Below are 27,334 nucleotides of genomic sequence, written 5' to 3'. Positions count from 1 at the left end.
TTGGTCTTGACTGCAACACATTCTCTGGAAGCTGCTCGAGTCTTTAAATAGAGCTATAGCTAGCCCTAGCTTGCTTAAGTCAAATTTATTAGAGTGCAGCACATTGTTGATGGAATCATATTGCTGCCTCTGTTGACCCTGGCGAAAAGTTGCTCCTGAGTTGCGTGTTGCTTGTGCCAGCAATTTGGGGGGCTGGCGGGCCGACTGATAGGTGGACTTAGGTGGCGAGTCCTTTCAATCCTTTTCTGGCTGGCAGCATAATTTGCATTAATTAATTTGTTGGCTCATTCATTCAGTCCAAACATTTGCTCGTTCATTAAGCGGCTTTGCGCAGTTGTTCATCCCAGCTGCTGAGCGAAGCTTCAAGGCAATTGTTGTTGTTGCTGTTAATGTTGATGTTGCTGTTGTTGTTGTTGTTGTTGTTGTTGTTGCTTCCTTTGTTGTAGAGCGCAATCGTGTAGGAGGAAACATTTCCCTTTCAAGCTTAATTAAGTTGGTCACTTGGCTCAGGCGCTGACGTTGAGTGGGTGACGATAACAAAGACGACAACAACAGCAGCAATAGCAACAGCAACAGCAACAGCAGCAACACTGATGATGGCGTTAATCATGATGATAATGCCAAAGCCAATGATGAAGTTTACTCTGCTTGGCTTTTAAGGGCAATGAAAACGAAATGCTGCCTGCCTTCATGTCCCCTCCATGTTCTATTTGGAGAAAGCGGAGCCAGGCACTGCGGGTGGGGGCGTGGTCGCTGAGTATGTCTGCATGGGCGAGGAAGTGGAATGTTTTTTTTTCTTTTTCGCTGAACGTGACGGAAATTGAATTTCCGTTTCTTGGGATGACACTGCCGCCAACGTTGTAGCACCAAGTCCATGCCATTGCCAATTGTTATTGTTGCTTGTCGTCCGATGTTGTTGCTGCTGCTGTTGCTGTTGTGCTGGAAAGTAGGCGAGTGACGCATGCGCAACAGCAACAACAACCACAACAGCAACAGCAGCTAACGCCAACGCCTAGCCGGAACTGGCTGAGCAACTCTCGACTGGGTCATTTTGAACATGGCAAGAGCCATTAGCTCATTCTAATTAGTAGCTACCTACAGCAGTTCCATTTCGACGTTGGCATTCGCCACTCTAAAGTAGTTTTCTTGGAGCACCAAAAAGGGGGCTGGGCATGATTCACGGAACAAACACGGCAAAGAGCCAATAAAATACTAAACAGATCATAAATATAGATGGGATAAGAGTGGAAGTTAAATTTATGCAATAAACTTTTGCATACATTAAATATCAATAAAATAAAGGGAACGTGAATATAGGCAAGCATTATATATAAAGCATATATATAAAGCCTTACCGAATCATATGAATTCTGGATCTTCGATTCGATCATCAGAAATACTCTCACGAAATGTTGTTCTCGTATTCAGAACTGATTTCGATCTATGTATAAATGTCTTCAGCTCTGACTGCATGCGTAAACCTCTAGAAAAGAAACCCGAATAAGTTGTTTACGATTTGGCTTTGCGTATTTTACGAGGGGTTTTAAGATGCCATCAGTGGAGAGTGCAGTTAGGGATTTATAGCTAGTGAAACTGTTTGGCAGTTGAGCTAAAATATTTTATTGGACTATTAATAGCACGGGCTAATACTGAGTCGGGCATAGCTGGCTTTCTGTTAAGTTTTACGACTATAGGGTATGTGGCGATGCGACAGCGAATGCGAGTACTTCCCATAAAGACGGACAGATACACATTCGCAAGGCATTCACATTCCACCAAATTGTCGGCAGCCTTTTTTCAATTCTTGCGCAGTTTCACGAGACTCGAGTAAAAGCAACAACAACAGAAACGGCAATAACAACCTAAAGCGAGGCCATGGCAATGCCAAGGGGTCAGCATCAATGGGCCTCCAATCTGTAGCTGCAAGATGGGAAGATGAGAGGCTGGGAACTAAGGCACAGCAGCTTCAGTTTTTGAAGAGTCGAGAGAGCCTCAGGCGCTCAGCTCAGCTCAGCTCAGCTAGCAATTGCACTTGTCTCTCGCTGCGGTGAAAGATGCTGCTGAAGTAGTTGTCGAGCGAGGCAGGCGAGTGAGCGACAGCGAAGCAGTGCGATTTCTGGAAGTGGAACCTACAAAATCTGCACAGTGGAGCGAAGCCAAAGAGAAGAACAACAACAACAGCAGCAGCAGCAGCAGCAGTCGGAACAACAGGAATAAGAGAAACAGCAGCAGAAAGAACAACAATAACAGCGCCAGCAATGAGCAATATGAGCAATATCAGCTACAACCGAACCTAAAGCGGCAACAGCAACAGCAGCAACAACAGAGCAGCAATATTAACAGCAGCAATATGAGCAATGTAAGCAGCAGCAACGTGAGCAATATCGGGAGCCACAACAGCAATGAGAAATATAAGCAGCAGTAGCAATAACAACAACAGCAATGTACAGAATATCAGCAGCAGCAACAACAACTGCAGCAACATCAACAGCAGCAGCAGCAGCAGCAGCAGCAACTTACGTGGTAATATGAACGTCCGTTTCTCTTAACTCATTTTTATTTTGTTTTGCTGATGTTGTTGTTATTGTTATATGTGCTATTGTTGTTGTTGTTGTTGTTCTTGCACGTTCTTTGCCGTTGTGTCTGCCTGCCTGCCCGCGTGCACCCGCCTGCTGGCAGCAACTGCTGCTACAGCAGCGCTTCACCTTGGCTTGCTCTTGTTGTTGCTGTTGTTGTTGATGTTGTTGCCGTTATGGTGGCTCTGCCACTTTTAGCAAAAATTCAAGCAAAACAATAATAACAACAACGACAGCAACAACAACAACTGCAACAACTGACAGCGTCGTGATGTTTTATGGACTTTGGACTCGCGTTTTTTCCAAGCCCCCAAAAAGGCAAAAATTTAACGACGCTGGCGCTGCATGAAAAATGGAAACAAGAAACACCAACAGCAGCAGCAGCAACAACAACAACAACGACAACAACGCAAAGCATTCGCATGCAACGTTGATACAGAAACAGTTCCGTAAAGCTGAAAAACAAAAATGCAAACAAGTCAGCAAGAAGAAGAGGAAGAAGAAGAAGAAGCCAAAAGGCAGAAAAAAAAACTTGAAGAAAACAAAAACAATAACAAAGAGAGGAAAAAAAGAGACTTAAGCTGTGTGCGAAGTTGTAGATAGAGCAACAACAGCAACCGCAAAAATAACCTCAAAGCGATTAAATTTAAAGATAAAGGATATTATGTAGAAAATGAAAGAGACAAAACAAAATATAAATAAACCTCAACTGAATTTTTAGCACTCAACAGAGGCAAAAGGAAGCAACACACGAAAACATGTTGATAAAGTTTGATACAAGGGAAAAAACACAGTGGGATATTTATAAGTTGAATAATGAATATATGTGGGAAACTATTTGGATTGAAGTAATGACGGACTGACTGATTGGACTAACTGCATGGCTGGGAAATGAGCAGTGCTGGGAAATGTTGTGTGTGTGGAAAAATGAATGGCGAATAACTATATTTTAATACATAATAATATGCTCCCTAAAAATATTTGTGTTCCCCCAACTCTCGTTGCGCTTTTCATGATATTCCTTTTATAAGAACCCAAATGAATCCGTCTATGCGGCTCTCATATATGAACATGCCGAGCTGGTATTCCGCTTCTTTGAATAGTCTGTTCATTTCAGTTCATATAAATTAAATCTATCCAAGTTTTAATTGAACTGGATCTAGCTATAATTTACTTTATCTACACTTTATCTAGATAATTTACTCTCTATTCATCTTGCTCTCGCAGCTGACGTATTTTAATTTCCTTTCTTTTACTAACTTGTTTAACATATTATTTTTTGTTTATTTCGTATTATTTGCAAATTTATTTTTAGTATTTTTAGTTAAATATGTTTTTAAATTTTTTAACTTATTTGTTTTTACTTATTTTTATTACAGTGAATACATAATAAAATGTTCGGTGAGTGATTTTCTACTTCCTTATATAACATATGTTTATATATTAAAATTCAATATACAATTATTTACGACCAATATTTTGTCTCTTAGCCAACTAAGAGTCTCTGTATATCTGTGTCTCTTTCTTCCCCTTTACCATCCCTCTGTAAATCTATCCTTTTGCTAAAGGCCTCCTGTGTTGACATTTTCAGTGCGCACCTATCAAATGTTTTTGTTAGCATTTCGATATCCGCTCTGTGGTTTGCCATTGACAAACGCAATTACAATCGGATGCGCACAATTGGCTGGGTTGACTGGGTTGACCCAGCCACAGGGCCTGTCCTTTGTAAGCCATGTTTGATTACCTCATTTCTGGGCCGAGCTGTGCAGCTCACAATGCCAGGCAGTAACATTACTGCGAGTGCAAAGTCAATTCCGTCTCACAGCGCGTATGAGTAATAACCAACGACAGTCAGCCATTCGAGGGGGGTTGGGGGCTGCTGCTGTCAACTGTGGTATGCAACGTCGCCAACGTTCAATATCTAACGGCTTGAGCAACTGGAAGCTGAGCTGCACTGGCTGGCTTGTCATTTGTTTCTTTTGGAGAACACGCAAAGTAAATAGTAACATGTGCATTACTTGGCATTCGTCTTGGCTCTCCACAGCCTCCCATCGATTGCTCCACATTTAACGAGAATAATTGCAGCGCCAGCATGGCGCTGCTGCACTTAACCCCCAACCAAAAGCGAGCTGAGGGAGCGCAGTCTTTGAATGTCTTTGATGAAATATTGAAATTGTTGAGCTGTTGCTGGGGTCCAGCCAAACGGACAAATGCACTCCACACATTCCACATCTCACACACACACACACACACACATGCACTCATATATATGTACATGAATCTGAGCAAAGAATCTGAGACTGCCACGTGACGCTAGAATTGGCCGCTTGTTGGGCGTCAAGTGCCTCGTTATAAATTGCCCAATCTAAGAGCAAGGGAAGCACATTTTAAGTGTAAATAAATAATGATCTCAGCTCTCAGCTCTCGGCTCTCAGCTAGCATCTCTCGTCTCGCATCGGTCTGCCAATTGGCCAAACAGTTAGGCACAACTGCAGCACAGCATTGCCAGTTGGCCAGACACTTAGCTCATTGCCAGTCCCGCATGGAAGCAATCTCGGTTGATAGTGTGGCTCAGCTCTGTGTCTGTGTGTGTGTGATGACATTAGATTAGATTTGATTATTAAATTGAAATTTTACTGTGCGACGTCAAGGGGAAAATTAACAGAGCGGATTTTGACAGGATTTTTAGTACTTATGAAATCGATATATATCGGTTGTTTTTCATCGGCAATTAATCACAGCACACTTAAGGCATAGTTCAGTATCCGCTGACAATAGATAAAGACTGATTGTAAAAATGCTCGTTTCTTATTAAACGGAAACCTCAACTAGTTTTCGTTTTTTACAATTTTCATTTAGTTTGCGGCTATCGATTCTTCTGTTCGAGTGCAGTTGCAGTTGTCTATTGATGGAGAACACTTTTTATTATGCTGATTGGAAATATACACAGACCATATATATATATATGTATTTCAAGCATTGTTCAAGTGCTCTACAGCTGGAGTCCGATCCGTGGCAGACGAGCGAAAGTAACGGGGCATTAAGTGTGCCCAGCAGCCAACGACTGCGAGAAATTCTGCTTCGCAGCTTGTGCAGCGATGCGTTTGCAAATGTTGTGGCAGGCAGATGGACAGAGGGCGAGGAGGGATGCACCTGCCACATCGATGCCCGTTGCCCGTTGCTCGTTGCCCGTGGCCCGTGGCCCAAGTCTGATTCTGAGTTGCTCGAGCTCGAGTCACTGTCTGGCAATGCGCCTTGGCTGAAATTTGCGACCTGCCACAACAACAATAGCAGCAACAACAACAACGTGCAACAGAGCATGGCAATCGTCGCTGGAACTGTGGCATGCCCCCGCAAGATGCGACCGCAACAGCCAGAGGGTTGCTCTCTGGCTCTGCCATTGCCTCCGCCTGTGGCCAGAGCTCAAATTAATTTCATTATTCTCGTTGGCTGGAGTTTCTCTTTTGATGCGTGATGAATCACAGCCCCGCACAGCACGGCCGAGCACAGCGGAGCGCCAGTGGCCAGCGGGGCAGCCGGGAAGTTGGGAAGTCGGCGGCCAGTGGTTCAGTGGTGCTTTGTTGGTGGCTCGACCGACGCAGTTGGCGGTTTCTTTGTGTGGGCGCTGCTTGGCGGCTTTCGCCAAAATCTATGCAAACTGACCACAAATCACACAAAAAACAAAAATAAGAAAAGTAGAAAGAAAAAGTCCGTGAACAACCGCAATCCAAATGCGTTTTGTCTTTCAATTTCTTTTAATAATTATTTCATTCGAGAGGTCTTGAGTCTGGTTTCTCGTAATTGTATTTCTGCAGCTGGCTACAGCTGGAGCTGGAGAGCTGACCCATTTCTTTCATCTTGAAGGCTAATCAATCTCTTTGGCATTGCACACATAGCATATTGTCTAGTGGGCAATGTTTAAGGCAATGGAATGTATATAAAAATACAACTCTTAATTTCAAAATGAATAAATTGTATGAATATTTAGGATTAAGAAGTAAATAGAGCAGTAGATAGAGTAGTACATCAAGCAGCAGTAGAAATAAATATATTTTCAATTAAGTTTTTCTATATAGGTAGACCAGGTACCATAATTATAATTATTAATAAAAATCGAAGTAGCACTATCATATTATATACCTTCCCATCTAGCCCAGCACTCAAACATTAATTGTCTTCAGCTCGAATTTTCATACGCTCAACGCAATTCGCATTAGTATTGGTAATTGAAATGTTGGTTATTTGTTGTCTAGACACTATTAAATAAATAATATTTAAAGATGCTTTTTTAATGTTTGTCAGCATTTTGTGCTTTCACCCTTTCAAACGCCACTTCAAAAATATTGCGTATACGCCTCGCTAATTGAGCGTAAAATGTTGTGTTCAATTTAAAATGCAACTCGCTGCATGCATTTGAAATGCAACAGCCGACAACAGCAGCAACGGCAGCGACAAAAACAATCATCAGTGCAGAGAGCAAGAGCAGCATGCCTTCATAAGCTACACACACACACACACTCACACTCACACACACAGTCAAAAAGCGGGTCAGTGTTGAGCGCCAAGGCCGAACCTTGCCAGCCAGCCATTCAGCCAGCCAGCCAGCCAAAGTAGGGCGTCAGGGCGGCTGCTTGGCCCCGAGGTAGGCGTGTTGCTCGCTGCTCGCTCGCTGTGGGCTGGCGACTAACCCAAAACCCATAACCCAAACCCCAAGCCCCAAAACCAAAAGCCAAATCCAAAACTTAATTCGCGTCGACTGCAACGAGCCCCAGAGCCGAGCGACGAGGCGTCCAACTGGTTACAGGTTGGGCACCTCGTATGGTCCGTCGTCGTCGTCGTCGCTGTCGTCGTTGCTGCCGACGTCGTTATTGCCTCCGTTCGGCAGCGGCTCGTTTGTAGGCACGTTCGGTCGCTTGTTGTTTTGATGTTGTTGCTGTTGTTGCAGCTGGGTCTACGTCGAGTTGTACTCGCCAAACGTAACGTAAACTTGGCGCCAGGCTGTGAATGCACTCGGAGCGACAGCACTTTGTCAAGATCTTTGCAACAGCTTGAATTCACACATAGCTGAAATCTAGAGACACTATCAAAGTAGTCCATGGATAGGCTATAAGTAGCAGCTAGTCTATAGCTGGATTAACACTTGTCCAAATGTAATTTACACTCAGTTTATAGATAGTCTACAGCTAAGCTCTAGCTACAGGTAGCCAGGAAAACTCTTCATAGCTTATCTATAGTTTTAAATCCCTATGCAATACTTGAGATAATTTCAACGTGTCAATAGAAAACACTTCGAGTATGTGCTTATGTTCTTCAAGTTTCGTCATAATACTCTTTTCTCTTACGTGTTTGTGTAATCAAGAGACATTGTATAACTACGTTTACAGTGATGCCTAGTAGCATATACTTATTTATTATATACTTTCATTCACATATTCCCATTAGTCGTATATCGGAAAGTGTATCTACTAGTCGTTGCTCCGACCATAACTGTTTTTGCTTGTTTTTGCGCTGCAATTGAGACAACGACAACAGAGGGCACGTAGTAAACGCGACTGCTGCATTCGACTGCGATAGCAACACAAACAGAGAGCGAGAGAGAGAGAGAGAGCGCGAGAGCGAGAGCGAGAGCAATTGCAATTGTGGTAGTAGATCATGGCCTGCTATCCGCGCTGTCCGCTGTCCGCTGACCGACTTAACTGGGGCAGTTGGGGGCGCTTGCACCGAGTCGCGGCCCTGTGGACGCCGTTGGCTGCTGTTGTGGATGCCATGCTGTGGATGGTATGCTTGGAAACTGGGACTCGGAATCGTTTGCCAGTTACCGTTAACCCAGTTAGCTGCCATCGTCAAAGGGCGTGTCTGACGAGTCGCACCTAGCCCTCAAGTCCTTGATGCATAATTAGTTTGGGCGTCGGAGCTTTTCCATGAAAATAAAAAGTGCATGTGCACACACACACACACATCCACATACACGTCCACCTATACTTGCACAGGTGACCCTCTATTATTAAGGGAGCTGCATTTAAAAATCGATTCCACATGCAGAGCAATTAAAATGCCATTAACTAGCCCAAAGATGAACATGTTTTCAGCCAGAGACTTAACAAGCTGCTCAACTTTCCAATATTCGAAAACTTTAAATGAAAAAGGGACAATATTTTTCACAAAACATATTTACATATGCACACCTCCTTTTTTCTTATTTACTGTCAAAGTTTGTGACAGTTACGCCTTCTTTACGTACCCTGTGGGGGCGTGGCTAGGCTTGAGCCGGAGGGCTGGACAGCAACTCAAAATGCCGACTTTGTTCACAACTTCAAGTTGAAGTTTTGCCTGCGCTTTGCGGCTGCTTTCGTAAATGGATATAACTGCGCTGTAGGGTCCCGTTAACCCTTTCTAGTTAACAGCGAAAATACATTAAAAAGCAGTAGAATGAGAGAAAACAAGTGCTTTGATAGAGAATATTAGACTGGGAGTTATGCTCTATAAGAGCTTTTTAACGAGGAGCAAAGCAAAACTTTATTGAACAAGAAAAGGGAAGGAAGGATATAGGGTGAGGGAAAGAGAGGTAGAGAAAGAGGAAGATAGGGAATGAATTATAGATAGGGGGAATGAGAGAGTAAGAGAGAGCCATAGATACATAGATGGAGATAGAGAGAGAGAGAGAGAGAACAATTTAGAGGGAGAAAGAGAGAGAGAGGGAAAGAAAACGACAGAGAGAATGAGAGGGAGATAGAGAGGGAAACAGTGAGAAACAAAGAGATAAATTGCCAGCCAATAAGCTTCCTCATAAACTCATCCAAAACAAAGCCACCTCGAACGGTCATTAAAACAGCGGCTATTGCTTGTATTAATGTTATAGGAATGTTTTTAGAACTACTAAGTATATGTTTATACACAATATGTGTTTTATTCAACTCCAGTTAGATATGGATATTCTCGGCATGTGTGTGCGGCTATATAATAGATGCAACCCATTCTTCGCTCCGCTTGCACCGGCAAGTCTTTCAAGTATTCAGCGTAAAAATCTTCGAATAAAAACACAATGAGAATTCTATCTTTTATAGACCACACGTGACAGTTGCAGACACGCGCAGCCTGATGCCCTCTCGCTCTAGCGCGCTGCGTTTGAGCTCTTGCCCTCTCGCTCCATTTGCTGCTTTATGCATTTCGTGTGCTATGGAGGTCTATGATTTAACTATTTGTTCCCATGCTCCGTCGCAGCACGTAGGCCCTGTGTCATAAAACGTTAAATTAGTTGAATACTATGCCTGGGTGATTGGGGAGTCATGGGAGAGGGGGCTGCGGCTGTGGACTCCCCTTAGCATAGCCTCGTATTCGTCAATGCGTCTGTCTCTCGCCTTGACAGCGCGCTCATAAAATGCACATGTTGATGGCGCGTGTTTGGCATGGCCAATCTAAGGGCTGAGAGAGGAGGCTAGCCTCTGGCATCTCGGCTGCACTATTGTTACAAACATATATGTGTATATAATACATATGTATATGGTATATCTATAAAGTATATAGTTTATATATCTTTGAAATGCTGTGCGCGTGTGCGACTGTTCTCGTACTATCAATAGCTGCAGCCGCCTTCATTTCAATCAAGTTGCCCTATTTGATTTGAATTAAAATAAGTCACGTGGGTAGTGGCTGACATTTTCCGTGCTCCCACTCCACACTGCCCCCTGCTCACACTGCTCCCACTGCTCCCACTGCTCCCACTGCTCCCACCCTCCATTATCCATGTATCTGTAAGATGCACAAACACCACCACCCGGACTCCGGTGGTTGTTCCAGGGGGCAGGGCGGGGACTGTGGCTGACCTAAATTCATTTAAGTCGATCGATATTTTGTGTGCTGCACTCTCTCGCTCTGCTGTGGGCTGCATGACCGAAAAAGGCAAAAGTGTATCGTATATAGAGCATACTACGTTCCATATAGTAGTACAACAACAACAACAACGACAACAACAACAACTGCAACAACTGCATTGCAATTATTGTGAAATTCTACTACAATGGAAATAGTACGGCAGTTGCAGGCAGCTGCCAGCGTCAACGTCGACGTCTCTGTCTATCTCTCTCTCTCTCATTCTCTCTCCGTCTCCGTCGTTGGCTTCCGGCTACGTACGTCCATTGTCACAGATGTGTGTGTATGTGTGTATGTGTTGGTGTTTTAGTTTGGGCTTGTGGGCGTTACTGACATTCCATTGTTGACTCTTGAGCCTCGACATGAGCGTGGGCGTGAGAGTGGGCGTGGGCGTGGGCACTCACAACTTTGTTGGCCAGAAGGCAAATTTATTCTTTGCCTGGTCTCGTGCGGGCCAACTCTTCTCTCTCTCTCTCTCTCTCTCTCTCTCGTTCAGCCCTTGAGATGCAGTTTCTCAAATGTGGCACAGATGCCTCCTGCTCAAGCAGTCCTCTTCTGTCGCACTCATCAGGACTCGGCTCAGCGCATATAGTATCTATATTGTAGCTATATGTTTTGTTCAACTGCTGCAGTGGACCTTGATAACTAATAGCAGAGTTGACAGTGAAGGCCTTATCCTGATGCTACTGCAAGGAAAGGTGTGCTTTGATTCAATCTGAGGGATACTGCCTTGGCTAGCACTGAGGCACTGAGAGAACCGAGGATATACTATATTGAAACTACTTTAAGAAAAACCCTGATTCTGTTTATCAATAGTCATTTCTCAACAGTCAATCAATCTGCTCAAGACATGGTAAGTCTCTTAGGCAGCTAAGCATTCAATCAATCAATCATTCAAATTCTATCATAAAAGTCACAATCCTTTCATCCATCTGTGGCTCAATCAATTTACCTGTCATTTAGTTAGTCAATCAATCTGTCAATCGTATGCTAAGCATCTTAAACATCTCATCATCAGTCTGTATATGGATCAGGCAATTTATCAATCAATTAATCTATCATCCGACAGTCAGTAGTCGAAGAACAATTATCAAGTCCGTCAGTCAATCAATAAGTCAGAAAGGCAGTCAATCAGACAGTGCAGACTGGCAGTAAATCACAATTTAAGTCGGTAAATGATCATCAGTCACTCAATCAATACATCAATCAGTGCTTACATTTAGACTCTCTCTCTCTCAGATGCTCCATCAGTTAGTAGATCAATCAGTCAATCAATAAATTTAGGGCTTGCAGTTGAACAACTGCAGCTATTTGCCTGGAACGATGCCATTGTGTTCCAAGACTGTGGCAAGAACTACGCTTTGCCTCAACATCTGTGGCGCAGTGCACATACGCCTAGTGGGCGTTAGCTGCATTGCGAACTTACTGCAGGGGATGGACATGTGCTGCTTAATGGGGGTCTTGGATGAGGACGAGAATGATGACTGGAGCTGGGGTTGGGGGTTGGGGGTTGGAGGTTGTGGATATATATATTCAATGTTGGCAAAACTCATTACGACGCCGCATGAGTGACATTTCCACGCTGTCAACATGACACATTTCATAGCGAGACAGAGAGAGAGAGAGAGAGAGAGAGAGAGAGAGAGAGCAAAGAGGGAGCGAGAGAGGGAGATGGTAAGGCATTTCCCTTATATACATAGATATTTATATTTGCAACCACATTCTTTGGCATGCAAGCCACTGTGCGGCTTAATGTGGCACGGCTGGCATTGCTGGCACCGCTTGCGCCCGCCCAGCAGCTAGCCTGCCCCCATATGCTGCAATATTGTTGCCTTGTTTCCATTTGACGGCAGCGAACTTTGGAATTACAACGCATTTCTTCACTTTCGCATCGCTGGCTTCTAAGAAGATTATTATTGTTGTTATTATGGAGTCGAGGCGAGTCGCGGCGAGTCGGGGGGGTCGGGGCGAGTCGCCTGGAGTGGAGACGTTGCCTTTGTTTTATGCGAAAATTGAATTTGCCGCTCCCGCCCCCTCCCCCACCGGGCCGTGTGGCTATGCGTGCCACAATGCATCGCTCGGCTAATGGCGACGCATGTCAAACATTTGCTGAGCTTTTGTGTTTAAATATTACTAATACGACATGTTGTGCCAGCACGCGTGCCAGCTAGCAGCTTAAGGGTTGCGGCCACCACTCCTCCCCTCTGTCTCTCCCTCTCTCCCTCGCTCTGTCTACCTCTGTCTCGCTCTGTGTGGCAGCGTGTGTTGTGGCCATAATTGAATTATATGCCAGCCGGCAAGTCCAAAATAATTGTTGTTCTGCGAGTGCTTGATTACGCCAGATACTGTTTAGTTTTTAGCTAGTGCAGATATGAGTTGTCGGCCTGACACTCACACACACACACACACACACATCATAGCCTGCAATTAAGCGGAATAACTCAATTAGCTCGTCATTTCAATTATATGCCAAGCGGGGCTAGCTGACATTTAAAGTGCAAATCGCCAGTCAGGGCAGCGGCTGAGCTTTCGTGCGACAGAAATGGCAGGTGGAGTGACTTTTGCGCCCTCAATTGAAAAGCGAAAAGTTTAATTGGAACGCTCGCTTTTCACAGTTTTCAATTCGCAATTCGCCGTATAATGTGAGCCGCTGAAGAGGCAGGGGCGTGGCAGTTGGCCTGGCTATGGAGAATGCGAATAATACGGCGAGCGCAGGCACAAAAGATGTTTGCAGTTAAATTAAATGAAAAAGTTTACAACTTTTTTAATGAAATCATTTCATGCTTCTTTTTGCAGCATAAACAAAGCGCTGCAACAATAGCAAACAAAACAAATGCGCCAGTTGCAATGCCTGGCACAAAAAAAAAGTATGCATAAGAAAAGAAAACCTAGAAGAAAAGTAAACTGAAAGCAAATATAGAAGAGAGAGGGCGTGGGGAGAGGGGGCTGCAGATAAACTTGGAAGAGAAACTTGCATGCAGCCAAAAGGGCAAAGCGCAAAGATTCTGCAAAGGACCAAAACTTATGTGTAGACAAAGCATATGTGTGTGTGCGCGTGAGTGGTGTGTGTGTGTGTGTTGGTGCATGTGTGTATTTGCACTGCTTGCAAATGAAAGTTTGCACAAATTGTATTTGATCTAGCATGTTAAAGTCTTTAAGGCGTTCAACGTGTCGTATACGTAATCTGCGCACAGATCGAAAATGCATTGAGACAAGGAGCTAGCTGGCAGCAATGCAGATTGTGTCGGCTATGTAGATGGAGGCATGCAACCGCTGCTCCCTCTGGCTAATGATGATGCTGCCCATGTCCTTGCCTGCCATTGGCTGTAGGACTCAGCCCTGGGGTTCATATTTGTGTCAGGGCTAAAACGCCGAGCTGAACTAATCCAAGTGTCAGAGACAGCAAACGGCTGCCGGGAAATATGCCAAAAAATGAGAGAGAAAACAGCAGAGAGCCGAGCTATCTCCCATACACACTGAACTTAAATGTGCTAACAGCAGCGTGGCAACCGAGTGGCAGTTAAGTGGTTTCAGCATTGCCAAACCACCAGAAGCCAAACAGAACGAGCCATCAGCCAAGCGGAAGGCAGTCAACACTTGGCGAGTGGCATACCTAAGCCATCCTTTGAGGAGTCCTTCTCTAACTGTTCCCCCTGTGACTATTTTCCCCCTTTGACAACTTCTTGCTCCCACTTCAACTATCGCACTCCGCCTTTGCTAGAGCTCTTCAACAATTCTCCCGCTTTACTAACATCCCTTTAACTGTCGCCTCTTAAGTACCCCCTCTGCTAGTGGTTAATGCACGCATTTCCGTTTCCTTTCGCTAGTCAGAAATTTATGTTTTATTGCAGCTGTTGCGCCCCCCCCCCCCCCTTCTTTTTCCCGGCCGTGGTCACCCCTTTTGGCGCCTAGCCTTTGCCTAACGCTTTTATTGGCACTGTGATTTCTGTTGCTGCTGATGCCACGCGGATTACGCTTCAAGGCGCATAACTCTCGACTCGACACGAGTCGCCATGACTCTGCTGCGCATTAATCATAAAGCGGTTTTCATGGCTGCCACAGCCCCTAAGCCCCACTCCACGCACCCCTATTGCATTTAATTTGGCATTAAGTGCATTCGAACGATGGAGCATAAGCTGGAGAGCAGAGGCAGCAGGAGCAGCCGGAGCAGGAGCAGCAGCTACAGTCATCGACAGGAGCAGCGGCTCCCTCAAGGCACTTAAGCCACTTTACGAGTATTCCCTATAATAAAGGACTCTCGCATCGCCTTACCTGTGAGCAACGATTTCAGCAGCTTTAGTTTTCGCATTCGACTTGGTTTTTTTATGGGCGCCGACATTATGGCGGCACATGTATTTATGAGGCGTCATCAGGACAGAGGGCACACACAGGTGAGCGGGTGACCTGTATGAGGTGGGAGAGGTGGGTGAGCCGACTGAGCCGAGTGAGGCGGGTGACCGTGCGCTGCATCAAAAGTAAGCAAAATGTAGACACAATGTAAGCGGCGGCTAATACCTGCCATAAAAACCAATGATGACATCAGCCGAATTGCATTGAAAGTGCGTCACTAAATGGAAAATGGAGAAAGGAGAACTTAAAAGTTTCCCAATTCAATTTCAATTTCAGTTCCATTTCAATTCCACTTTTCAATCAGGGACAATAAAATGCAGCCTAATTGAAAAACTTTTCCTTATATATATTTTCCTATTCAATTCAAGTTATCGCGTAGGGTTCGGTTAACAGCTCAATGAAGCTCTTCTTCTTTGATTACGATATGATACTTCAGTTATATGTAATCATATAACCATGTCTTTCACTCTACATCTCACCTTGTATTCAAGTCCTCTGTTATTCAGCTGTCATGACTCACTTGACAAATAATTTCGAAACTAGTCTAAATTGTTAGGAAATTACAAATTTTTAACTTGTTCTAAACCAGCTAAATGGCTGATGCGGGGGAGGAAGAAGCTCCAGAGGGAGAGGCCGTTGAGACGGCAGAAGAAGACGAAAAAGCAGAGGCAGCAGCCGAAGAGCAAGAGGAAGCAGTGGACGAGGACAAAGCCGATGAGAGCGAGGTGGATCCCTTCGAGCTGCTGGACGAGACGAGCGAGGATAATGAAGAGGAGCATCGCATGTACCGCGAGTATCTCGATCTGACGAAGGAGATCGATTGCCAGAATGCAATTATAAGCGATCTGAAAGAGCGAACACGCGATCTGTGTGAGAATCCCTGCAAGACCTACAAGGAAAGGAACGAGATAAAACAATTGCTCAACTGCCTCGATAAGGAGAAAATCAAACTGAATATCATGATTAATCGGGCTATGCAACTGCAGAACTTTGGATCGAAGAGGGCCTATGGCGCTATAGAGCTAGCCACAACCACTATAGAGGAGAATTTACTCCGCAGCGCCGTAAGTTGCTCAAAGACCATCAAATGTGCGTCAGCCAACAGCAAGCCAAAAACTGCGCAGGAAATTTGCGATGCCCTGGATGATTCGGACTCGGACTCCGATGACGATTGTTGTTGACCAAAGCTACATGTACTATGAATGGATCTCTTTATGAGTACAACCTTGTCTACTCGGAAATGGGAATGAACTGCTCGTAAAATCACACATAGATGTACTCTAAATATGTTCAAAATCATAAATTAAAATTTATTTGATATGATTTGTAGATCTCAATAAGTTTTCCTTGTGGGAAGTTCATGGAATACTGTCAAAGCATTAACAAAAATTAAGAACTGAAAATCAATTTCTGTTGAAAGGAAAAACAGTTGGAATATATAATATTCTTCGAAATTTTCTCTGGAAATCTTTTTATTCCCATAAACAAGCCGTAATTTAAATAGTATTTCAATTCATAGAGTTTTTCCTTCCGTAAGCTCCCAACAAGCATTCACATAGATAATTCACATATTTTCTATCCCATTTTATTTGAGAATCCCTACAAATGGAAATGATGTCGGCGAGGATAGTTGGGAGCGACTGGAGCTGGGGACGTTGGGAGTGGCGTCTGTTTGGGGGGAACCGCTCATTGAGCAATTCATTCAATCGACGAATTCAATAAAGTACAACTAATAAAAATGAAGCGAATGGCAATGAGAATGCGAATTGCCAGCGAAGACTTTGGGGGGCCAAGGCAGAAGAAGATGAAGCAGCAGCAGCAGACCCGCAGGAGGCGGGCGGGCGGTCAGGCGGGCGAGCAAGAGAATTACAATTTTCTCGCCATTTGTTTTTGTGCCACGCAACACGTTTTGCTGTCATAATTCGCCAAGCACAAGAAGAAGAACCCCAACGCAAAAACAACAAATAGCAAAAGCGAGAGACAAAAAAAGGGCAGCAACAAGAAAATCGCGCGCATTTTGCAGAATGCGAATGCGAATGTGAATGCGAAGGGGAACCTCAATGCGACGTTAGTGGTCCATCAAATGCTTGTAAACAAAGCCAGCAAACGAGAACGACAACGACAACGTCAACGACAACGAGAGCGATGATAAAGAGGAGAGAAGCAGCAGCGGGAGAGGACGACAGGGCAATAACATGGCTCTGTCTGTGGCGGGCGAAGTGCATGCAATGGCAATGGGCACAAAAACAAAAACAAAAGCAAAGGCAAAGGCAAAAGCAAAACTGCGAATGCGAACGGGAATACCAGCCAGCCAGCCAGACAGAATGAGGGGATCAAAGCAAAACTCGCAAGACAAACACAAAACTGAAGGAGCGGCAGCTCTGAAACGCTTCGCTTCTCGGGTGGCGGGTGGTGGCTGGTGGGCGGGGGGAGGTTGGCTTAGGCCCGGGGGCAGTCGTCGATGCGAAGTGGTAATGGTAAATGGCAGCGAGTACAGCACAGTTGGCGTCTGGCCTGTGCTCCTGTCTCGTTTTTTTCTCGTTTTCTGTTCTCTGTTTTCTGTTGTTTCCTTCTGCTGCCACGCCCATGCCCATGCCCATGCCCATGCCCATGCCCATGCCTATGGCCCTTTTGGCATCCACGTTTCACATTCACAACGTTTCACTGGCGTCTCTCTCTCTCTCTCTCTCTCTCTCGCTCTGTCTCTCTCAAAACAAAGTCAACTCCTGAAAGGGGAACGTTTTTGGCGCGCAAATCCATAGTAAATGAAGCCAACATTCAACTGACGTTGACTGCAGCAGCGACGCGGGCAGCGACTGCGCTACGTCGCGTCACCTTGCGTCCATTCACCTCGCAGAATGTTGGAAGGAACGAGTGAACGAGCGAACGAGCATTGTGCGGACAGCAAACCGAAAGAGAGAGAGAGATAGAGAGAGAGAGAGAGAGAGAGAGCGTGTGAGAGAGGGAGAGATAGTGTAAAGGGGGAACGGGTGGGGTGTGTGCTGGACTGGGTGCACAATTTCATTTCATGCGCTTCGATTCGATTCCATTTTCCATTTCGTTCTACACACTTTGGCGTATTTGTGTTATTGTCTGCGGCCTTCTCACGTCCAGTCATAGCGCCCTCTCCCCCTTCCACTCACTCTCCCGCTCTCTGCTCCATCTGAGCAACTTGCAAATTCTCTGAGTTGCGATCTACGAGTAGCTCAGACGTAATTATTGTCGATACATGAGCACAAGATATTTACAACGTAGAATCCAAAGTGGAAGTTCGATGCACTATGAACGGAAGATGCTGCACCCAAAGGCAAAGCCACATACACACGAGATACATTTGCAGATAGAGAGATACAGATACAGATACAGATACAGATACAAATGCGCATTGAGTGGATGGCAGCGTGTTGATGTTTTTATATCTATCAGATGCCGATGCCCCATTTGCCATTTGCTGATGTCGTCTTCGCCATTTGCTGCTTGCCACTTGCCACTTGCCGCCTGCCGCATGCCGCATGCCACATGCTGCCGTCTGCTGCTTGCGGCTCTTGCCATCGAGATCCAAGCGATGGCAAATTGTGGCCACCGAATGGGTCATTTGAGCTGTCAGTAGGGACACTTCTTGGCTAGGGGCATTTCCGTTGGGGCATTTACCATAAAACTTCTGCAACGAGGGTTTGCCACAGCACACAAAAATACAACTATAAGTGCTTTAGCTGAGAGTTGGACAGAGAGTGCGGGCGAGAGAGAGAGAGAGCGAGAGGGCTTGACTAAAATGCACGATGATGATTGACTAAAGAGATACGCGCAGAGATAAAGATACAGCTTCACTAAGAGTGAAACTTACTCAAAAGATAAACATAACTCTTAAGTACAGAACAGACAGATACTAGTTGCCTCTGCTTTATGCTTCTACATTTCGTTATACTTCCTCTGCTAAGCTGACCCACACACTCTATTTTTTGCTGTCTTTAATCCTAAGTCAAGTATATTATGTCGGATATTTTAATTTTTTTGTTCTATATATCGTAAGTTTTTCACTTTGCAGTTGTCGTGTGTCTCTTGAACCGCTGACCTTTATGGTTTTCTAAGCCGCATTAACTGTAAAAACATACTTATCAAAACACGGCAGTCAGCTCCCCAATAAAAATGAAAGGATCCCTAAGCAAACCCCAACCTCAAAGCTCTGACGCCCGACATCTGACCCCCTGGGCGTACACGAGAATTGTTCACATTCTCTGATTTCGAGAAAGTTTCTAAATTAATTTCACATAAAAAAGTGTCAAACAAACTGAGCAACAGCACCAGAATCCGCAGCAGCAACAGTCGCAATAACAAGAGAAACAACAGAAACAACATTTGAGCGCAGCACCCATAAAATTTGATGTGGCGCAGACGCGTCAACGCACGCACAAAGGTCACAGACGCCGCTCTTTGCAAGGGTCAAAGTTCAGAGACGCCGAAATTTCGGTATTACGTTCATAGACAAGGATGAGGCATAAACATTCCAAAAAGCAGAGCCACCGCTATTGTCAGACAGTCAAGCCAGACCTCTTCACGTTTTGCTCTACGATAATCGCATTAGACTAACATTAGACATTAGACTAAAGTTTCTATGATTGGAATCGAATTCTAGTTCTAGTTCTAGTTCTTTTATAGTCGCTCATCTCGTATTTTTCTAGTTATTCTTCTAGTAGCTCTCCTCGTAGTCTTTCATGTAGAAGTTCTTCTACTAATTTATCTAGTGTTACACGTAGAGTTAAATCTATTTTCATCTTATCCCTCCATTTTGATCCCGTCAAGAATTTATGTCACTTATAGGATCACACCCATTCCTGGGCCAACGACGCATCTCAATATTTCTCGCATATTTATGCTTCAGCTGTGCCCATTCGACTGTCATCTATATATTAAGACCTCATCTGTATCGGCTTTCATAGGCAATGCTCCATGCATGGCTCATGGATCAGACATAAATTCGCAGACTAATCCAGCTCCATAGGCTGCTTCTTGCTTGCATATTTATTTATTAGCCACCGATTGCTGCTGAGCTCTGTACAAATTGTAGGCCTAAGGGCCCTGCCCCACCCACACCCTGGACTCTCCCCTGACGCCATCCCTCATGGACGTCATTCAAGCAGCCGCCGACGTCTGGAAAAGTTCTGTATTTTCTCCTTGGTTTTCTTTTCTTTTTGTCGTTGAGTCTCTACTTTGAACAACAAATCACTTGAAGTGGAATATTGTCGTCTGTGTTGATGTCTACGCACGAAAATCGGCAGCAGTCACTGGCAACGGAGCAGGAGCAGGAGCAGGAGGAGGCAGCCACCCTCGCGTGCCCTGGCAGAAGCTGCCTGCTCTGGCACTCACGTGCGCGCCACGTAAACTTTTATTTTCCTCTCATTTGCTTTAGCGATTTTTGAACAGCGACGGCGAATTCAATGTCTGCCTGTCTGTCCCTCTGTCCGCTTGTCCTTCTGTCTTGGTCCTTTTGTCTGTCCCAAAGTCTTTGTTTGTTTTGTCTGCTGCTGATTTGGCATCGCATATGTTTGCAGCAGTCAATCCCCCGCTCCCCGCTCGCCGCTCCCCGCTCACTGTCCTTGCCCTCACACACACAGCCAGACCCTCAAACCACTTTCTTGGACGCCTCTGCTCAGACGAAGACGACATTTGGGATTTCTTTGCGATGTTTTATTTATCTAAAAATGAAAAGGCACACACAGACACACACAGGCGCACAAATCTAAGGCGGTTACAGCCGCTGCCTAGGGTAAATGCGAGTCGAGTGACATCGGGGGGGGTTGTGGGGAGTCAAGGGGAAATTTAATGTCGCTTTGATTTGTGGCAATCGCGCGCTAAACGCCGCAATTTTTAAAGTGAAATTGCTCGAATTGTTCGACGTCTGGAACTGCAAACGAGAGAAAAAAAAATCTCCTGACAATGACACGGACAATGACAATAGCAATGACGATGACAATGACAATGTGACAAGATGCGTTCGCGATTACACGCAGAGAAAAAGTTGAGTATTTCGGCTGAACTGATTAAGGGATATATACAAGTAAATAATTTTGATATATAGAGCACAATTTCGGTAAACTCTGCTCGTTTTTAATCTCAGTGTGCTTTCAAGATTTTGTTAATTTTTGCTCCGGTTTTCTTTGGGTTTTGATCTGGTTCCGGTGCTCACTACTCGGCTTCCCCTTCTACCCTTTACTGTTGCTTCTTTTCTGTTTGTTTCCTCGCGAGCTGTTGTCCTTGTTCCTTGTTGCTTGTTCCTTTGGCTGTAAATAAACATGTTTGGCAATATGTCGCCCAGAGTCCTGCCGAACAGGACCTCGACTGCGACTTCGACTTGAACTGACAGCCAGTCAAAATGTTGCCCCTGCCGCAGCCGAAGACGGCCGACAGACATCCTCGAGCATTGTGAGTCAAGTTTTGGCTGTTGTTGCTGTTGTTGTCACTGCAGTTGTCTCCACTGGCAAATGCAAAGTTTTGCATACAAATTGAAATAAATTAATGCCTCTGTTCATTTGCCAATCTCAGCCGGGGGAACCAATTTTGCCCATTTGACAGCTTGACACACAGCATTTCAAGGGGATCGAGGAAAAGCGACGAAACGAGCTGTGGATAGGCAGCAATTTAAGTGTGGGGATGGTGTTTGAAAGAAATAAGGAGATTTGTAGGAAATTCAAGAAAAAGGCCTTAGAGGGAAAATGTGAGGGACTGTAAAGGCAGAACATATAAGGAGAGGCTAAATGAATGAGCTGATAAACATACAGTTATCTACATGTATCTGTATATCTCTGGCTTTTAATTGATTATATCAACAGATATTTAACTCTTAAAGAAAAGTAATTAATTTGATCAATTTTCAAACAACAAGCCCGCATATGCATCGTGTACATTGAACGAGACTACCCCAATATTAATAGCGGGAAAAGCACTTATAAAGTCATTAAAACGATGCGAGGGCCCCTCGGTGTTTAGCTCAATTTCGATTAATTTCCTGCCTCTGGGCAAAGTCGAATGCAATGCGATTCGAATTGCTGTGTGCAGCGGCCATTGAACTTTGCCCGCATAGTAAACAAACATCAAAGCTTTGAACTCGCCGTGGACAGGTGCAAATGGCCAGGGCTGGGCAGGGGGCAGGGCAGGTGCAATATTTGGCGACAACAGCGAGCTGCAGAAGAAACAACTGCTAACTGGTCCAAAACAGACGAACGGCAAACAGAAATTCAATAAACATTGAGGATTGGACGTGAAGGCGCATTTAAATGTCGAGTGCTGAGAGGAGGGGAGGAGCGGATTGGAGTCCGGGGGTAGCCAGGCAGCGAGACATTCGCTAAATATTTAATAATGAAACGCATCATCTGACAGGACGAGCCAGAGGACAATGGAGATTTTTGGCTACAAATCTGCTGACTGAGTTGTGTTCACTTTCGATGTGCCTTGTGGGGGAGGCTAGCGCAGCAGACAGCATCCATCGAACGGGGGATCCATCCCACAGAGTTTAACGATTTGTTTTGTTTTGCGTCTGTTGCTCGTGAATTTGCAATGTCAATGACGCCGTCGACGCAGCCGTCGTCGTCGCCGTCGTCTGCTTCCATAAAAATCAACCCTCGGCCCGAAAAATAAATCGCAATAAATGCAAAGCAAAAGGCGCGATGGGCGTGGCCGTGGCACGGGCTAGTCTGCTGGCGAAGGCGACGGGCGGAGGTGGTTTAATGGGCACTCGGACGCTCGGCGAGCAGATCATTGTCCTTGACGGAGTTCATTCACACGACGAGCTGCCGGCATTTGGTTGATGATGATTTGTTGTTGTTTTTGGCGTCGGTTTTGGTTTCGGTTTCGAACTTGAATTTGCGAATTTCAATATTGGGGCGCAGTGAGTAACCCTCGGCGAGCTGAGCGAGTCATAGTAGCGTGAGTAACCCTCTGTTGACGGTCTGTCTGTGTGTCTGTCTCTCTGCCCCTCTGCCTGTCTGCCTGTCTCCGTCTGTCCGGCCGTCTCTCTGTCTGGTGGTGTAACCGACCTAGGACTTGCCATGTGGTATTGTCTGCTGCTGCTGCTGCTGCTTCTGTTGCTTCGTCTGCATTTGGCGGGAAAAGCAAGGTTGGACTCGTCATCATCGTTGGTGGTAGGCAGAACGACAACAGAATTTATATAGCCAAAACAGAACATAAAATACGCCCAGACAGCCAGACAGACCCCTCTCTCCCGCTCTATCTCACACACACACACACTCTATCTCTCTCTCTCTCTCTCACACACTCTCTCGGTCTGTTTGGGCTAACCAAGCGCAGCGCTCGAGGCGAAAAATGCAAAAACCAGAACGTCGTTGAACAGGGGAACAGCAATGGGCAGCAAGACAGGAACCTGAACCCGAATCCAAAATCCAAAAACCCGAAACGCAAAGTGCGTGTGTGTGTGTATGTGAGAGAGTGTGCGAATGTGCGTGTGTGTAGTTGATACAAAAGCGAAGCGAAACGAGCGACGATTCTAGAGTGAAACAACATCACATTACGTGCAATAATGAGGGGGAATATTTCATGTCTGTCGCGGCGCAATAGATGCAAGGTGAACAAGCCTAAGGGGAGAGGAGGACGAAGAGGAGCAGGAGAGAGGGGCAGTCGGAGAGAGTCTACGAGACTCGGCAATGCCTATGGATTGAGGCTCGGCGTGGCTCGTAAGCTGATATTGAGGTCGACGACTGCTAATTTGTGGATGCGTCGTCGTCGATTAAGGAAGAAGCAGATACAGAGACTGAGACAGACATGAGCAGAAGAGAGCAGTAAGAAGAATCGGGCGCAGTGCAGGAGAAGAATGTGCGAGAAGAGAAGCCACAGCAGCGTCAACATGTGAACCCCCAAGGCAACACCAGGTACAGTTTTGAGGCGTGGCAGCTGTACTCAGAGAGGGAGAGACTGAGAAAGAGAGCGAGAGATGTGTATATATACATATACGGTATGATATGGAGGAAAGGAGGAATTCGAAGTTTAAAAGAAGGATCACTTGTATATGAATATTAAGAAATGAAGTTGTTACTCAAGAATTAAGTTAAGGAAGGCTTAATTGAGCAATATGAGGAACGCTAAAATATCTGCATAGTGATCTAATTAAGGGAAACAAATTAATATTTAAAGGCATGTTTTTATAGAGGTTCTGGGATTTGGATGGTTGATCGAACAAACATAACTTGATCTTTCTTCTTTTATCTTCAGCCTATCCTCATTCTACTTAACTACCAACATCTTTATTTATCTTACATTTGCCTATATTTTACAGTCTGCAATCTTCTTATAATAATTCATTCTCATCTTGCGTATAAAATATTTTCTTCTGTTTTGGGAATTTTTTTACATTCTGTATTTCATTCAAGTATTGCACATATTTTTCTAAAATTATTTTTTAATTAAAATTTAGCTAGTGTCACTCGAAACAATCGAAAGGACGGGCCGTGAGGATAAGAGGCAAAAAATAAAAAAACAATAATACCAAAAGTAAATTTCCATATTAATATCAAATTTCCAGTATGGTGAGCAGTTCGCTGACTGTCCGTAATTTATGGGGTCGGCTCTTCAAGTCGTGTTCGGCCCCCTCTGCCGCCCCGCGTCTCCCCGCGCCATTCCTCAACGCCCATGGTGGGCTAGGCAATTAAAAGCGTTTCGCAAGAAAATTTGAATTGAATGAAGAGCGCAGCGCCTTACGCACCAGGAAGTCCTTGCCCAAGCCCAAGCAGGTCTAGCAGCGAGTCCTTAAGCATAGGCATAGACCAGACAAGGGCCCGCACATGGATTTGTGCTTGGGTTTGGGTCTGGGTTTTGTTCTTGGGTTTGAGTTCGGGTTTGGGTTGGGTTTGGCCTCGCTTTGGTGGTGGTTGCTTCAGGCGCTGCGCTCTATTGCCCTGATCCCTGCACGCCGCGCCGCCAGACGATACCCACAACCCGAACAGAAGAAATGCGAGGACTTGAAAAGTGCGTTGATATTTTGTGCGTTGTGCGTGGCCAGGAAGCGTAAGCGACAACAGCGTGTCGAGGCGAGGTCCTGAAGCTGAGACGCAATTGGGCCGAAGGGCGGCGGCAGTCAGGCAGACGGACAACAGACAGACAGACAGGCAGGCAGGCAGACAGCGAGAGGGAGAGGGAGAGGGAGAGGAAGTGAGGGAGAGACAAACGGGAGCGCGTAGTGGCTTTTGCCTCAATGTGTTACAGTGGAAGAAATCCTTGAGAGGTTTGCTTTGTTCGCTGAAAGCAAAGAGCAGAATTAAAATCAGGACCTCTGCTGGCTAGCGGAATCTCTGACTAAACACAATAACAATTGGTCAATTAATTAGAATCGATTTCCTTTTCTACACCCAAGTTTTCTCTCAGTGCATTGCAACAATGGTCGCTAGCGAGTTTAACGAACTTTAAGCGCTTCCTGCCCGACTGTTAAGGACCGCCTCCTCCTCGTCCTGCTGCTCCCTCTGGCGCTGCGAGCCCTGGTCAGCTTTCGTTTCACATTTTGCCGGCGATTCAGCCTCATAAGCAATTTGCCAGCGTCCAGTTTCGGTTTCATTTCAACTTGGACACGTAACGAGCACATCCTGGGCACAAGCACAGGCACAGGCACAGGCACAGGCACCGTTATTTGCTTCGCACCCCTACCTATAGCTGCTCGTTTTTTATGTAGCTGTATTATTTGGTTGCCATTCTCTGGCCGTCTGCCTTACGTGATGTAACAATGCGGTAGGTTGGGAATCGCGGCTGCTGCTGCTGCTGCTGCCTCCTGCTGCCTCCTGCTGCCTCCTGCTGCTGCTATTGTATTGTACAGCCGGGGCTAAATAAATTTGCAAATAATTTACTAGCGTCTTGTGTCTGTCTCCTGCTCCTGGCGGGCGCTCCTTGCCCAAGCAGCTTTGACTGCGGCTGCGGCTTCGGGTTCGGCTGCTGCTGCTGCTGCTTCTGCTTCCCGTTTGCCTGACTGAACGTCTCCAGACGTTCCCAGCGATCAAGGTCAATGTGCGTGCTGTGTCAGTAACCTTTGGCCATTGTCGCCTCCGCTTCAGCCACAGCCGCAGCTACTGCTACAGCAACCCAGACCTGGCACACACCCCTCGATCTGTACATCCCCATGCCCAGCCGCTCCCCCACCCCTGGCCGCCTTCTCGCCTGCTTTGCAGCCCCTGCCGTTTTATTATATTTGGGCTTGTACTTACGCTCTATATGAGAGAGTGTGTGTGCTTCGTTTCTTTTTTTTTCGTGCCTTTCTTGCTCGCATTTTGCGTCGTCTGGACGACAAAAAAAATTCTATATATTATTCGAACAGATGTGCAAAATGTTGGAAAGTCGCCTGCGCCTTCGTCTTGGCCCTCCAACTGCTGCCCAAGTCCCAATCTGTTCGTTCACGTTTCCATTGTGTTGTTGTTGTTGCTGCTGCTGCTGCTGCTGCGGCTGTTGTTGACTCTCGAGCCAAAAGGCATTTGATTTGCCATAATCGCATATTAGTCGTTTGGCCCACGTTATGTATTTACTTTATGTGTCTGTCCTGGCCCACGTAATGGCTATCCAAATATCTGTTGTTGTTCTGCTGCTTCTGCTGCCTCTGCTGCCTCTGCTTCGTCGTGTTGTTGGCCCACAAAAACGAACAAAATTGAAAGCTGGCTTATCACAAATCAGTTATCAGCTCGGTCACATGGCAACTGTACTTGCGAGGGGTCGGAGGCGGGGGCGAAGGCGGCGGCGGCGCCGTCGAGAGCTTGAGATGATCAAATGGCCCATCAATTGAACAATTTGTAACTGAGTTAAAACGTGGCGACTTTTCTGACACTGCCATCAGCAAGAGATACTGCGATAAGATGATGCCTGGGCGAAGATGCTGGGGGAAGATATTTGTGGGGATTGGGAATGTTGGAGTCGAGAGGTGATCGAATGGATATATGGCTTGAGGATTGGGTAAAAGTAACAAGAACTTGTTAATATGAGAGATACTTTAATCAGAGTTGCCTAGGCGACGCAGCTTAGTAGATATACTATAATTACTACTACTATCATAAGATGCATAACACATGACTACCTGTAGCTGCATTTGAGTCTATAACAAATCAACGCTGAGGAAGTGATTGCAAATTGAATAGACCGCATCATAAACTATTGCCTAATTCTAACTGTCTAACTGCTGTTACCATAATTCAAGCCAGATCGTTGGCCTCGTTATCGCCTATCTATCACAACGCGATGCAAATGCAAACTTTTTGGCTAATTAGCGCCCTGTCCGCCCCGTTAGCCTCACCCTCTCCGACAAATAGTTTGAATAATTGCACTGCCAACTAGCTCTGCCAGGCAGCCAGGCAGCCAGCCAGCCAGCTGGTGGTTGCAACCACATACCCGCCCTCTTTTGGGGGCAGCATATTACAGTCAATATATCATTCATTATCCGCCATGAAAAATTAGCAATCGCATTTTGTCTGCCACGCTCGTTTAAATGCAGAAGCGAAAAAAGTGGGAAAATAATTTTGGAAGAAAGTTTTATCAGTTTGCTGGCAGCCAAGACGCTGAAACTG

General features: G+C 45.5%; 2 protein-coding genes across 2 annotated transcripts in view; both read left to right on the top strand.

Annotated features, from left to right (window-relative positions):
• LOC149268944 (mast cell protease 1-like) overlaps positions 1 to 27,334 on the top strand; it is a 63,774-nt gene that overhangs the window by 3,943 nt on the left and 32,497 nt on the right. Inside the window, exon 2 of the mRNA XM_089466444.1 lies at positions 3,956 to 3,977. Within this exon, the coding sequence (XP_089322570.1) occupies positions 3,971 to 3,977 (7 nt within the window). The 5' untranslated portion in view covers positions 3,956 to 3,970. The remainder of the gene's footprint in view (positions 1 to 3,955; positions 3,978 to 27,334) is intronic.
• On the top strand, positions 15,267 to 16,124 carry LOC108612462 (uncharacterized). The gene has a single exon (XM_018005345.2). The coding sequence runs from the start codon at positions 15,389 to 15,391 to the stop codon at positions 15,974 to 15,976; it is 588 nt and encodes a 195-aa protein (XP_017860834.2). The 5' UTR covers positions 15,267 to 15,388; the 3' UTR covers positions 15,977 to 16,124.

Source organism: Drosophila arizonae, chromosome 4, assembly GCF_054131065.1.
Source record: "Drosophila arizonae isolate 15081-1271.41 chromosome 4, UAZ_ARI_1.0, whole genome shotgun sequence".
In the NCBI taxonomy this organism is placed as follows: domain Eukaryota; kingdom Metazoa; phylum Arthropoda; class Insecta; order Diptera; family Drosophilidae; genus Drosophila; species Drosophila arizonae.
Note: the sequence above shows the minus strand (reverse complement) of the source record. Positions and strands in the feature narration are given on the sequence as shown.